The 14977-nt window shown below is 43.9% G+C and overlaps 1 protein-coding gene across 1 annotated transcript in view; it reads right to left on the bottom strand.

Moving 5' to 3' along the window:
* Positions 1-6: 6 nt before the first annotated feature.
* LOC115100186 (NADH-cytochrome b5 reductase-like) overlaps positions 7-14977 on the bottom strand; it is an 18134-nt gene continuing 3163 nt past the window's right edge. The window contains exons 2-6 of the mRNA XM_029618495.1: positions 9263-9414; positions 7794-7881; positions 5802-5906; positions 2350-2553; positions 7-740 (exon numbers count right to left, since the gene is read on the bottom strand). Of these exons, the coding sequence (XP_029474355.1) occupies positions 627-740; positions 2350-2553; positions 5802-5906; positions 7794-7881; positions 9263-9357 (606 nt within the window). The 5' untranslated portion in view covers positions 9358-9414 and the 3' untranslated portion in view covers positions 7-626. The remainder of the gene's footprint in view (positions 741-2349; positions 2554-5801; positions 5907-7793; positions 7882-9262; positions 9415-14977) is intronic.

Genomic DNA, 14977 nt, shown 5'->3' with positions numbered 1-14977 from the left:
GGGGGGTTTGCCTTTTAATATTTTATTTAGACTGGTTTGAAGTTAAAGGAATATTTTGTAAGAAAATTGTGGATGAATGCAGATTCCCAGCCATATGCAGTCTTTTTAAGAGCCCCATGTTTAGCAGATAAGCAGCATACAGCCCATTCAGGCTGCCCACTCTCCCTTCCTGCTGCAATACCACAGACTCTATTTGATCTCCACCTTTAAGCTTGCTTTGTTACCACCTCGCTCTACCTGCCAGAGAGCTGCTCCGGATGGTAATCAATGAATGCACCAGGCATGACGATTCATAACTACTCACGGCCCATCATGCCTCAGCAGTCATAAGCCACCACCACCCCCACCAGAGTGCAGGACCAGGTAGGATTAGGACTTCAGAAGGAAATAGAATCAGCTGCATTGAGTTGTGAGCAAAAAAATAAAAAAAAAAAAAGTGTACGCCTCATGCAAATATTCTGAGTAAAGGAGAATGGCGCAGTGATGAATTTAGATTCCTGATCAAACGCTGCAGAGGTGACCTGAAAGGCAGATGGGCTCGATGTCCTGCAGCTCCCGAATCATAAACCCAAGTCTCCCTGGAGGCCCAGGCTCTCAGGACAGCTGAGCATTGTCGTCATTAAATGCTACAGAGCCACACACGAGCACGAATCTAGCACGCTGCGGAGAAAGTCTCTGTTTATGCGTCCAAGGTGGCTGCTTTCCCGATAACTCCATGGCAGCTCTTCCAGCGATGCTTCCTAGAAAACAAAAAATAAAAATTGTATACAAACTATAAAGTAAAGGCAAGGGAGTGTCTACAACAGGCACTTTGTGCCCATGGCACTCCTGGGCAAATCTGCTTGGATGTGGGGCTTGAACGCTGATATTTCGGTAAGAACGTAGCAAAAAAAAAAAAAAAAAAAGTTATCAAGCGAGCTAGAAAGGAAACAAAGAATGGTTTTAGTTAGAAATGTTTTGCTGAATCAGATGCACCAGCCAAAAAAACAGAAATTTATTAATTTGACTCTGGTCCTAGTGCTCTATTTTATTTTTTTTGGGGGGGGGGGGGGGCGCGCAGCAGTAATCCTGCGGCTCAGTTGGAGACACAGTCTCTGCTTGGGCCTATAATGCCATGAGCAAACGCCTGTATTTCCCCCCCCTGTGCAGCCCGGGCATTACAGTGCCAATCCTTGGCCAGCGTATGTGCATCCAGAGTCTGACTGCTGGGTGCCAACTTCCTCTACAACTTGGGGGAAGGGGGGGAGGCCATAAAAACACTGGTTTCACAGACTCCCTGGGACAGAAACTGAGCTCAGGAATCAAACGTGGATTTGCCACACTGCAGCCTCACTCCCCCCTCCCAAATTAAATTATACTGAATTTATGCAATTGTGCTTTTACAGTGAAACAAACCAGTTCCCCAGCACACTTTTCAAATGCATTCAACTTTAGCTGCCAAGTAAATTATCTAAATGTTTTCTTTTAGTTTGGTTGCTCCTTGTATAAAGTTGGAGCATTTTTCAGGTCTCTGAGATACACTTTATCCAAGCAAAGCATATACAGTGGTTGGTCCCCAGAGTAGTAGCCCTGATCAGTCTATAGTGCAGTATTAGATACAATAAATAAATTCCTGCCAATAACAGGCTGAATCAAAGGTTCAAATTTAGATCATGTCAGCTACAACTGCTCTACGATAGATCAAAGGGCCTGGGTTCTGGCTGCCAGTGAACTAGTATGTGCATTACAGAAAACCACCATCACAACTGGCTCCATCTCCACCAAAAAAAGGACTCGCTGTACCTGCAACCAATAGTAAGGAGGATGCTTTCCTTTGGGCTGACAAACATCAGTTTTTCAAGCAGAGATGCATTTCTCAAACAGAATGAATGAATCACTCGGCTTGAGAACAACTCCTACAAACAAGACTATTGCTTTTAAGCAACTTGGAGCAGCACTTTCAGTTGCTTTAGGTTCCTGTTTTCAAGGGTCCCATGCTGCAGAATGGGGCCTGCACTGGGTGTCCCTGCCTCACAGCTCACCCACAATAACCAACAATTTAGTTTTATGGTGCACAGCTGGTAACACCTGCCACACGTCTTGGCAGCCCCAGATCAAGAATAGAGAGTGCGCACAGAAGATCGACCTCTCCATTCACCCTTCAAGCTGGTCTCTCTGAGAGACGGCTGAGGTGAACTGGTGCCTGGAGGAGCTTGCACTGTTGTTGCCCCGGTGTGTCTGCTCTATAGTTAGCAGCTATCAAATCTGACACCCCTAATAAACAAAATATTTGCTCCTAGTCTCACACAAATTCAGGTGAAAGACTAAACACAGCCAATGATAAATGTGTGTCTCAAACGAGAACCTTACCTTGCTTAGTACATAAAATATTTTGACGTTCCAGTATCGAGCCTGATCTTGGAGAAGAGATCTCATGTAGATGTTTTCAAAGGTGACGAAGCATCCAATCAAGGTTACAAACGTTTCGTCTTCCTCGTTCTCAGTAATGTATTGCAGGATGGGGAGCATTGGTGCTAAGCCAGTCCCCGAGGCTAGCATGAGAAGCTGGCCATACTAGAAGTAACAGAGGAGTTCATACACACACTGCTTTATGCTACAGGGTACTCAACCATGGAGTAACATGAGAGGTACCCCACATAGATTCAACATAAAAAAAGAGTAAAGCTGATATGTTCCATGTAATATCTGTGTTATTCAGCGATTACTTTAATTCTGTCCAAACTAGAGCATTACAAGGGGAATAAAAACCTGTATTCAAGTAGATTTGAAAACAAGCATTTTAATAAACTCAGAGGGTCTGACATACTAAGTTACAAAGGGCTCTTTAGGAATGACTGGGTAATTCAAGATAATTTTCTTGCAATACCAGGCCATTTGTAAATTATGGAAATAATGCTTGCAGGCTTTTGTTTGCAATAAAGTCTGCATGAAATCACCGACTTTATTGCCAAAAAACAAACAAACCCAACTCCCTTAACTATACCTATCGAGATATAGTTAAGTTTTACACAAAAATGTGATTTTGCGTATAATATTTATCTAGGCAAACTAAGAAGTAGATATCAAGACCTGTGTGCGTCTGCCAGCGCGAGCACACGGACACAGCGATTTTAAAACATACGCACGTATATGCGAGCATGTGCGCATGATTTTATATTGATGTGCACCTGTGCACACAAACACCGCCTCGTATTGTTAAGTGGGGGAATTTTAGTAGGAATGCGCAAGACGCAATAGCCCTTTTTCCCAGTTCGCTCCAATAAAGGAGAGGACTTCTTAATCCACCTGGCTAACTTGCCTCCCTTTTACCCTATTACCCCTGACCCGCCTATTTTTTTGGTCACACGCCGTCCATAGCAGAAGTAAAGGTATGAGGTAGGGGACCATGCGCGTAACTACTTATGCGCCAACTTCATGGTGCAGTCCCGGCCCAAACCATGCCCCGCCCCTTTTTGTGCGCGAAACCTGTTGCTATGTTGGTTTTAAAATCCACGTACCAGACCGAGTCACATGTGTATCTCCCAACGTTGGCACGCGTAGGACTTAAAGTTGACCAGACAGGTAATAAGCTACTTTACATAATTAGACAGCACATTACATGTTTTGCATTGCACTTTGCAAAAGCTAAATAATGCATAAAAAACAAAACAAAAAATAAAAAGCAAATAGCAGGTGCACAATTTCCCATAACGGATTGCATGCATTATTTGGTATGTTTTCATGGGTCAGACTTTTGAGAAGTGCAACACGCCTCAGTACATTAGCCTTGGAGTCTGACAGCAGTTCTGTGTGTAAGGAGGTGACAGGGGGATGCATTTCTTGGAACCGGGCAGGGATCAGCACTTGTAAAGAGCGCAGCCTGACAGGCTCTTGCCATTGGCAGAAGTGCTTGGGAGAAAAATCAGGATCCTTTTATCTTAAGCAGAAAGAGATAGATTGCGATGAACTAAGAATTCTAGTTACTAAAAGGAAAACTGAATGGAAATGGAAGGGTTTCAGAGCAAACACATCCAACAAGCACCCCAGAGCAGGACTTCCTGCCTCTCCTCTAGCTGGGGTAATTCTCTCTGGTTTCTTATTTGCTCTTTTTACATTAGCTGCTGAACATGTGGCACAAGAGCCATAGCATTACATAGTGACACAGTCATCCTCCAGCTGATGGGACTGCAAGTCCTCAAAACGTTTAGAGAAGGCCACTGGAATGCCAGGCTGAGCTTAAGATGTAAGAGGCACCTCACCGTTAATAGGAACTCAGCTACCTCCGTAGTGCGATGAGGAAACAATTAAGCATGGGGAAAGAGTCAAGTGAAGGCCAGAGGGAGGGGGAAGAAAGCAGGGCAAGCATATTCTTAAGGTCACAGAATGACAGTGACAAAAGGCGAGATTCATCCTACACCACCAGGACTACCTCGAATCTCGTCTTCCTGGTCCATCAAAGGACCACCTAAAATGTCTTTTCATTAGAGATGGGCAAACACGTTAATCTCCGAGTGTGCTTCTCACCCAGCCCCCCCCCCCTCACTATCACATCCCTTCACTACTCATTAATATTTCCATTTCCTAAGAATTGCAGCCAGAATGGCCAAACCTTTCTGATCCAAGCAGGAGGTGCATGAATGTTAGATTGCATTTGTGTTTTTAATGTAATAGGAAAGGTGCATGAATGGACAGTAGCTCTGGTTTAAGCTTTGATGACTGCCACTATTGCTCTCAAATTGCAAACTTGTACTAATTCGCCCCCTCTCCATGTCAGATTACAAGCTAAGTAGTTCCCACCCACTATCCAAGCATTTCTAATTGGGAAGGGCTAAGTGGATCATGATTTAAACTCAGGAGAAATAATCTACTAAAAATTGAGGAAAAAATCCCCCATTGCATTATTTTATTTTATTATTGCCCTTCCCCCAGTTAGAATACAGAAACGTGACGGCAGAAAAGGACCGCATGGCCCATCCGTCCAATTAATTTAGCATTATAATTCTCATCACTTCCTTAGAGATCCCCTGTGTTTATCCCATGCTTTCTTGAATTTAGTTACTGGTTTTGTCTCTACCACCTCAACTCGAAGACTGTTCCACACATCCAGCAGTCTCTCTGTAAAGAGGTATTTCCTAAGATTACTCTTCAGTCTACCCCCTTCACCCTCATCTCAGATATTTTAGTAGATTGCTTTTCTGCCATTCTGGTCAGCGAGTCTCCAAGGTCCATGGATAATGGGAAGGTTTTCAAATTGCCATCCAAAACTGCAACTCTTCTGCCCACCTCTATAAACGGTACAAAATAAAAGGTGGCCTTGAATATTCATTCGCAGGCCGATCCATGAAGGTTTGGTAAGGTTTTAATGTGGAAAGAGGTATTTATTGCACATCCCATGTTCTTCAATGGGGACTATTCACTAATTCACATTTTCCACATTCACACCTCAGTCACTCAAGTTTCCTATCACATTATGAGCCACTGCTCTTCACTTAACTGATCACCCATCAAAATCACCTCCCCCAACCCCCCACTCATCACTGGAATGCTTTCACGAGTCTCTTACAGAAGCCTCACTACTTTATATTTCCTGGAAAATGTCATCTTTTGCTCTTTTGAATTCTGACCTGAAGAAGAAAGTATGGTCTCGACATTTGTCCAGAAATATATTGGTAATCCAATAGAAAAAAAAAAAAAATTAAGGTAGCACCTTATACATATGAATTTTTTGTTTTCACATTCTAACCTTTTTTGTGTGCCATTCACACGGACTAGCACAGCAATCAAACTGCTTGCATTTTAGTGAGTTATTCTGTATAACTAACTTGATTTGGTCCATAAGGGAAGCCTCCAAATGGTCCTCGCCAAAAGAGGACGTCGCCTTCTCTCCAGGATTTTATGTACTGCGACATCAATCCATCCTTGTAGCACTGGAAAAGTCAAGCAGAACGGCAGTCATGTGTCTGGTAGGCCACAGAGTCAACGCCAACACAGCTACCTCAACGTTTAGTTACCAATTTTCAGCCAAGGACAAGGAGTCTGCCATAACGGCTTCTCAGACATTTCTCTGGGTCACCACCCTCTATTGTGAAGAATCACTAGGCAGGTCATGGTTATTGCAATGGATACATCATAAGCTATTGAAAAAGTGAATCTTAAAAAGGCAAAAATACTGATTGCATCTCAGTGCTATAAACTCCTGTGTATGCTTTTTTTTTTTTTTACATTTTATGCAGTACTGCTTCCTACTCCTGGTAACAATTTAACTTGCCGCTTGTCAGAAGCCCGCCCTTACTATAAAGGTGCGTACAGAAATGCTACGGCTGTTTGGACAGTAGGATCCTAATCCCTCTTAAGTTACCTGTGAAGAGAGAGCATGTGCCTCCCACATGTAATACATCAGTTTTACCAGGAACTTGTCTTATGCACCCGCCCAAGATCAGGGAGAACAATCTCCTTATATGCTGAATTACTTTTATAGAAAAAGGGTCTTTAAAAAAAAAAAAAGAAGTCCCAATTTATTTTTGCCCAGTGGATTCCTCCTGCTCCTTTCAGCTTCCAGCTCAGTCAGAACTGGCTCCCTACTACAGCTACAGCACTATGAGCCTTCATTCACAACTATGTGGGGGATTTTCCCCATTTTTAATCCTCACACCCCTTCTGTCTAGCCCAACCACTGCTGTCAAAGTCCTCAGTTAGGGGCCAGGGCCCTCAGTTCCCTCCAGAACGTAGTACAAATGCACCCCAAGCGGCCAGTAGGTGTCGCTGTTATGTAACGAGTAGGCCTTCCTTCCCTTGAAGGCTGTGATCACTTCCTCCACTGTATCTCCAGCCCCAGCAGGCCCAAGGACCACAAGCCAGCCTCAAAAATTCAACTTCATCTCCCACAGGGCAGCACAGAGCTCTGCCCCTGAGCCATCATGCCAGGCCTATTAGAGACCCAATTAATTTTAGATAGTAAAAAAAAAGTGAAACAGTAACAGAGTAATGACAGCAGATAAGTTCTCAGCTTGTTAAATGTAAATGTTTTAAAACTTTTTAATGTAACAGGTTGTTATAATTGTAAACCGGAATGAAGGCAACTCTGCTATACCTCGGTATATAAAAAATGCTAAATAAATAAAATAAATAAGTAGTCTATCCAGTCTGCCCAGCATTTTGCTTCTGGTAGTAACTGCCACGCCATCCGGATTACCCTGCAATGCACAGAGCTCATTGATTATTCCATACCCACACCCACCTGACAGAATGTGCATAACTTTGGCGTCCACCTGTAACTTTCCTGCCTTGCTCTCCCATATACTGCTTTGCACAGACTCAGCTATCCTAAGTGAGCATGCATAAAACACTTTTGCTAATTATTGCTGTATTTTAATTTCTCCTACACGGAAATGTGTGTGTGTGTGTGTGAATGAGTGAGAGAGTGAGAGAGAAAAGCAGCATAACCGCTTTGGTGTCTCAGCTCTCTCCCTGGATGCAGAGCTTTCCCGTCAGGCTACAATTAATACACACAGAACTGTCTTTCCTTTTGAGTGGGGAGTTGAGATACCACATTGCTGGAACAAAACAAAAAGTTACAGCTACCACAGTCTGCTTCTCCTGCTAAAATGTCACCATGTTACCGACAGCAAAGTTAAATGTTAACACAATGTATATGTTTTAATTGTTATATCATTCATTCATTGTAAGAAGTTGTTATATTTGTAAACCGGAGTGAAGGCTTGTTCCAAACTTCAGTATATAAAAACCACACACACACAAAATAAATAAATAAATAAATGCTGCATACATGGAAACTGTAAAATAGCCGTGCTTACCTTTATCAAAACTTCAAAATAGTTTTCAGCATTCACGGGGTTAACTGGGGTGTATGCACGCTGAACTTCTAACCCATTCACCATCCCTCTACAAAAACAAAAAGACAGGAGCACAGCAAACAAAGCTATTTCAAGCGCAGACCCTCCCCACCCTCGTCACCTTCCAGCAGTACAAGGACCGTGCCCTGTGTAACGGGCACAGCAGCCGCTCTTCTGCTCAACGTTATGGGCACGTGCTCTCTCTCACCAGGACACACGTGCACTCCCTCGTGGCCACAGGGCCGAGTGAGGAGCCCCTCCTAGGGCAGGATATGCGCACGCTCCGTGGCAGGCACAGCAGGTATAGCCAGAAATTTCATACAAACACTTTCCCTGCCCTGGACGCACACAAGCAACGCATAAGGGAAGAGCCGGGGGGAGGAAGTGAGCAGTCTGAAGAATTATTTGTGCACACTTGCTTGTTTAAAACAGGATTTGCTAGGCAGACCCAGCACTGACCTATTGAGCAGTGAAAGTTAATTCTTGTGGTTTTCACCTTCAGTTCCTAAGGACCATGAATGGCTCAGGCTACTCAGGATAGGCTTATGATGCTCTCATATAGCGGGTTTATAAATCAAACAAGGACAACTGTTACATATACTGTTATCCCAATCATACACGTTACATAGTGAGAGCGCCACGCCGGCTCGCTCTCAATTCATCAAGGAATGATGGCCACACGGTTAGGGCACGGACCGAGAAGCTGAGGTTCCAGTCCCAGCTCCGTCACAGACGCTCGGTGCTGGCCAGAGCAAGTTATGCCTCAGGCTGACTATACTGGTGTGCAGAGAATAACCATTATAATCAGCTTCCTCCATGCCTTACAATTCCACCCTCCTGAAATGCTTTGACTACAATTATCTTAAAAAAACAAAAAAAAACAAAAAAAAAAAAAACCAACTTTCAAAATTACTTTCTCTGTTCTAAAGAAAATGTTTCATGATTGTGCTTTCCATGGCTTACTCCCTAAAATCAGAAGTGCATCGCACGGTGCCCCAAGCAGCTCCAGAGGATGCCGTGACACAGAACAGTTCTTGCGGGCTGCGACATGAGAGGCGCTTGCTATTGCTTATTACCTGATTGATTACATCTGCCACTTTTTCAGGTACTTCAAAGTGGATTACGTTCTGATGCTGTAGGTAGTGAAGAGGGCGAGATCACATTGGGACACATGCACTGCTGCTGCTCAAGGATAATGCCACTAGGCTGGTACAAATAGCTCCCTTCTACCTGTTTGGCGATTAGCTGGAAAATAGCCTACATGAAGCCTTCTTCACCAAGCAGCTCTCAGGCACAATTTTGAAAATAAACCCTTAGTGCTAAAGCTTCAAAGCAAATTTAAAACGACAATCAAAATTCACTAGCTGGTTTGCAGTTTATTCAGCCACGTCCACTGCACGCAAGCAATGCCCATCCCGAGGAAACGCTACCTTAGCACAACGTGCTGTCCCAAATTCAGCCGCAGGCTGCCTCCTCTCGCTACTTCAAACCGATACAGGTTGGTGTCGCCCGTCAGCCTCTCCATGCAGCTTAACTTGAAGGCCGTGAAGGTTTCGGCGCTAATAACTACCGAGTCAGTCTTCTGCAACAAAAAGAAATAAGAAAGAGTAAAAAAAGAAAGGCTGGCCTGAGGGAATCTTTATCTAGTGCCACAAAGAGCAAACTCACGGTTAGTTTAATTATTTGGCAGGTTTTTAACCTAGGTCCATTACAGAAGGCTGCGTCTTACCATTGGTGGCAGTTTAAGAGATGGAAGGAAAAGAAAGCCAACAGCCCTTGGAGCTTTACTGGAGTAACCACAGCTCAGAATTCTAGGAGCAGGAGAACTTAAAGAAAAAGGAGTTTACAAAACTGAACTTGAACATTGGGTAGTTCTGGGCTTGCTCCCAAGAACAAGTTGCCAGAACGGACTTAAGGTTTGCTCTGGTTACTGTGAAATTTTGTCCGAGAGCCAGGATCGGGCCTCGGTTCAAAAAGCAGCCGAAGGGAAAAAAAAAACCCACCCCCAAAAACCGTATAGTGCGTGTTGCTGGGCACTGCTGGCGTAAGTCTAACTACATTTTATGTCTTAACCATTACATCAGCTAACAGGGATTACTATTCAATAAAGATTCAGGATGCCGTGAATTCTCCTAGACTCCTAGAGGGTTCTTCCCTAGCATGCAACAACTAACTCAGCCCTCTGTATCATACCATCCTCCGTGATATTTGATTGGTGGATGAATGTGGGCAATTTGCCAGATGGGACAGTCTCAAACAGTGCGAGCAGCAGGTAGCTTTTTCCCCAGCCGATGTCTTTTTTAACTGGAGCTCCTCAGGAATCTTGCCTCTCTCAGTTACTTTTTAACATCTTCTTTAGGCCACTGGCAGATCTGTTTGTGGTGCCCTAAGCATCTGCGGATGATATTCGGTTCTGGGTACCACTAGATGACACTTGGGGAGAAGCTGTTAAGCGTTTGAAACTTTGTCTAGAAACAAATGCACAGTGGATGGTTATATTGAATAAAAAGATGATGGAAGTGTTAGGAGTGGGGAGTTTATTTCAACAAATACAAGGGGGGTACAAGATCAAGTGGTATTCGATGCTTGTCCCCTTATCTCTAAGAAAACGAGAAGTTAAGATTCCACTTTTATGATAGAAGTTTATGGGCAACAAAATACTGAGGCGAGCATATTTACAACTAAGAACAGCTCACCAACTAAAACCAGTCATATTTTTCAGCATTGCAAATAGTGATTATCAGCTATATTTTTGAGTTCATTAGATTATTGCAATGTATTATTTTTGGGAATATCAAAGGCGATGATAAAGAAAATGCATGTTTTACAAAACCGTGCTGGAAAGAGCAGATATGAAACTGTTAGATCTTTACTGATACTGCTACCCTGGCTGCCAGTAGCCGAGCACATACAATTTAAGCTATCAGTAATGATATTTAAATGTATGCATGGCAGTCGACCAAAATACTTAAATGATATGGTACGGTTCCAGAGTGGTTGCTTAGCTCCTCCCAAGGCCATCAATTGGGGCTGTCAAATTCTATTAAAAATCCAGCGGATTGCAAAAGGGATTTTTTTTCCCCAATAATGGCACTGGATTTCTGGAACAAGCTGCCTATTCAAATCAGGGCTGAATCAAATTGACAGAAAATTAGTAAGAGCCTATTTATTTCCAGATGGTGGAGGAATCGATGAGTCATGAGGGCAAGGAGGTCGGATAATGGTGATAGAGCACGAGTGATAAAACTGCATATAAAAGGGGGCGATAGGAAGATGTTTTAATTGTGTATGTTAATTTGTAAATTTGGTGGCCAAGGTCGATTCAAGCAGTATAGAAATTTTTAGATAAATAAAATGTACTTGTTGATTTTTAAGACAATTAAAAACAAAAATGTGTGAATATCCAAATGAATAAGCATTTGCCCAGATATAGATCTGTCAAAATTGATTTGTTTTGAGGGAAAAAAAAGTACTAAAAATACTTTCCCATCTCTAGTCCTGTAACTAATTTATGCGTGAAGAAGTAAAAAAAAGGGGAACAGCGAGGCTGTGGTGGTGGTGGATGCTTCAGGTGCGTTTTGGACTCCACGACCCCATTAGTACTAAGATGTGCTCCCAGGAGTGCCTTCTTGCCATTCTAAAATTACCTTTTTGGGCACAGGCCAGCAGCTTCCTCCTGCTCCGTCTGATCCAGGGCTGGGATCGTGTGCTACGAGCTCTCATTTGCAGCTACCTAGAGATTTTTTTCCTTCATTTTATGCATTTCATCCCAACTCCCTCAGCCCAGTCATCGCCACGAGTCCTTGGGCAAAGTTCACTAATCACAGCTCCCTCTGAAACCCTGCATTTGTGGACCCTGAATCTGACGCTAACACTGCCTAAGGAGCATGCCCAATCAGCCTGGGAATCAGACCCGGGCCTCCGCGAGGTAGGACGCAGCACCGCTGCTCAGTCGCTGGGCCAGCCCTAGAAAATGACTTGTATAAAAAATAAAAAGTAATTTTACAATATTTTGGTCTAACTCATAATGCAGAGCTGCCAAGTGTTAATATCTGGACCGAGACCTAAAGCAGTGCTGGCTTTCTGACCTCTCTTCTATGTATTTCAGTACATTAGAATGTTGATTATGTACATTTCTTTTGCTTTGTTTTATTGACTATTTATTAGATTAATTTATAGATGTATTCTATTGTAAGCCACCTAGACGTTTTGATAGGCGGTCTAGAACTATTGAAAATAAATAAATAATTGTGCTGCTGATCTCAAAAGGAAGCAGCGAGACTACAGGTATCACAATGTTTGGGCCAAGACTAGACTATGGTTCCCCCACAGAAACCAGGTCGCTTAGTTGGGCCTCCAGATCCTCTAGCAAGGATCCTACCTTATGATTCTGTAACAAAACAGGGCTGATCTGGTGACTTCTGAGACAGAGTAGGGCAGCTTCGCACATGGAGCCAGCTGGACCCGGAAGTGCCTCGGAGCAGCATTCACTGCGCTTATCAGAAAAACGTTCTGGTCTGTTCGCTTGCAATTTCTAGTGCAGGGGGTAGACAACTCCACTCCGAGAGCTGGAAACTGGTCTGGTTTTCAGGATATCCATGACGAATGTGCTTGCGAGAGATTTTCATGCACTGCCTACATTGTATGCAAATCTCATGCAATCTCATTGTGGATATCCCTGAATACCAGATGTGCCAGTGGCACTCTGGGACCTAGATTTAAAAAAAGTGTTACACACATTGATTTGGGCTTCCTTGAAAACCTGCTCAGATGACCTGAGTCAGACAGGTTATAAAGAGAGAAATGCACTGAACTTGCCATGTCTTTTTTCCCCTTGATCAGAAGGCTTTTGTCATTCTTTGCTTTTGCCTCTTCCCATCGCGTTAGTTCCTTCTGGTACAAGTCAAACACACAAGGTCTGCAGCCGCTGCCACAGCACTGGCTGGGGGACGGTGCAGCGGGTTTGAGACACAACCAGTCTTCATCGCTTTCACGCATTACCTAGGTAATGCCATTACCTATATAATGCCAGATAAGACTAACTCAAAAGCTTTGCAAGTGTAAACATCTAATTTCACAATTCCATTTTAAACCACAGGCCTGGGATGGAAGATGGTTTCTTTTTTGTCTGTTATCAACTCCAGAATATATTTTGTACTATGTTATCTCGCCCTAGCTTGACAGTACCCTGTTAGAGTCCATCAAGCTAGGGTGAGAGAACATAGTAGAAATTTCATCTCTGCGAGACTTTCCTCACTCCAAATGACGCCAAATCTTCCCCGAGGCGTACTGTGCTGTTCGTACGTCTCACTCTGCATGAAAAACCAGCTCCTAAACCACCACAAACACCTCACCTCGACCTATAGAGATAAAGGCTTTGATGATGGTCTCTCTCTGCAAGATGCGAAATAGGACTTATCGCAGGGTGCAAAAAGCTTACTGCGCCATGCATTACTGCCGACGTGAAGCGGTACGTTATCGCCTGGCACGGTAATTTGAAAGTTTCCATGAACACAGCCCTTTTTCTCAGCGCAGGCATTATTATAGCATTTTGATGAATCTAGGGGTAAGACGGTAACTTTTAAACAGGCGCGCGGATGCATACGTGCACGTTTGCCAGCTGGCATCCAGAGATGCGCGCGTCCAATTTATAACATATGCGCGTTACAAAAGCCTGGACTGGCGTACAATTTTAAACGGACGCATGCAAATGCCACTTCTACCGCGTAAATGAGGGAATTTTATAAGGTACGCGTGCCGATGCCATAGGTAGGTTTCCCAGTTCGTTCCCAATTCACCCAGTTACGAGACAGGATGTCCCACCTCCCCCTTGTTTAATCGTCTCCCTGCGAGCACCAATCCTTAAAACCCCGCTGCCTAGCCAAGATTTTTATTTTATTTTATTTCATTACTTACACTCCATCCATAGCAGCAGTAACGTCATGCGGCAGGGGACCCGGCGCTCACCTGTGCATTTCTTGCCCCCTCCCCCCACCGACATGCCCACGCTTCGCCCCTTTTTCAAACCTTCTGACTTGTGCGCGCAGCGGGAGATACGCGAGTCCATGGGCGACCTATAAAATCCCCTTGCGCGCCGGCCCAACCTCTGCACATATCTCACATTTTTTTGGCATGCACGGGGCTTTTAAAATCCGTCTGTAAGTTTTTATCTGAGGCAATAATATTAATTACAATATCAGTCAGTTTCCCTTTAAAGATGCACGCTGCAATCGCGGTCAGTGTTACAATCTAACTATGAAAGCAGAATGCGTTTTCTTTATGTAATGCCGACTGCGTCTGCAGGCAGAGCAAACACAGAGGCATACAGTAAGTGCACAGATTCAATGACCAACACAAGTTATACAGGTGTTAAGAGGTAACTCAGTTTCCTACCCCTGGGAGCTTACAGTCTCTGCATGGTGGCAATAGTTGGCAAGCTAGCTGCTGTAATTCAGTATCATTGTCTGCAAACTGTGGTGTAATTTGTCTTTCTGCAGTAGTATGGTGAATGGCACTACTCTTTAGGATGTCACTGGCACACTGGGAAATATTACTTCTACAAAGAACCAGAGAGGTTAATTGCTTAGAATTTTAATTGTGATTGTTCAGATATGCAAGGAAATATTTTAAGACTCCTATTGTGTACCAGGTTGAGGCAATCCAGCTTTTACAATGAACTTAATTTTAAACAGCTGAGCTTGTAACATGCAAAATGATTGCTAAGGCAGCAACTCTCAACATGGAGGGCATGACATTACAGGAAGGGAAGGGGGACCCAAGGCAGCCAGTACTGAGTCTGACACCTCCCCACCCACCCAATGAAAGGTTTAGAAGTCAGGAAGGAGCGAGGCTGCCCAGAAGAGGATCTCTCCTGCCCCACCCCTGAGGAACCCAGTTATCTGTCTTACCATTACTGCCCAGAAGAGGATCTCTCCTGCCCCACCCCTGAGGAACCCAGTTATCTGTCTTACCATTACTGCCCAGAAGAGGATCTCTCCTGCCCCACCCCTGAGGAACCCAGTTATCTGTCTTACCATTACTGCCCAGAAGAGGATCTCTCCTGCCCCACCCCTGAGGAACCCAGTTATCTGTCTTACCATTACTGAAAAGGACAGCAGCCATAACCACAAGAGCTGGAAGCCAAG

Source organism: Rhinatrema bivittatum, chromosome 10 (genome assembly GCF_901001135.1).
Source record: "Rhinatrema bivittatum chromosome 10, aRhiBiv1.1, whole genome shotgun sequence".
Lineage (NCBI taxonomy): Eukaryota > Metazoa > Chordata > Amphibia > Gymnophiona > Rhinatrematidae > Rhinatrema > Rhinatrema bivittatum.
Note: the sequence above shows the minus strand (reverse complement) of the source record. Positions and strands in the feature narration are given on the sequence as shown.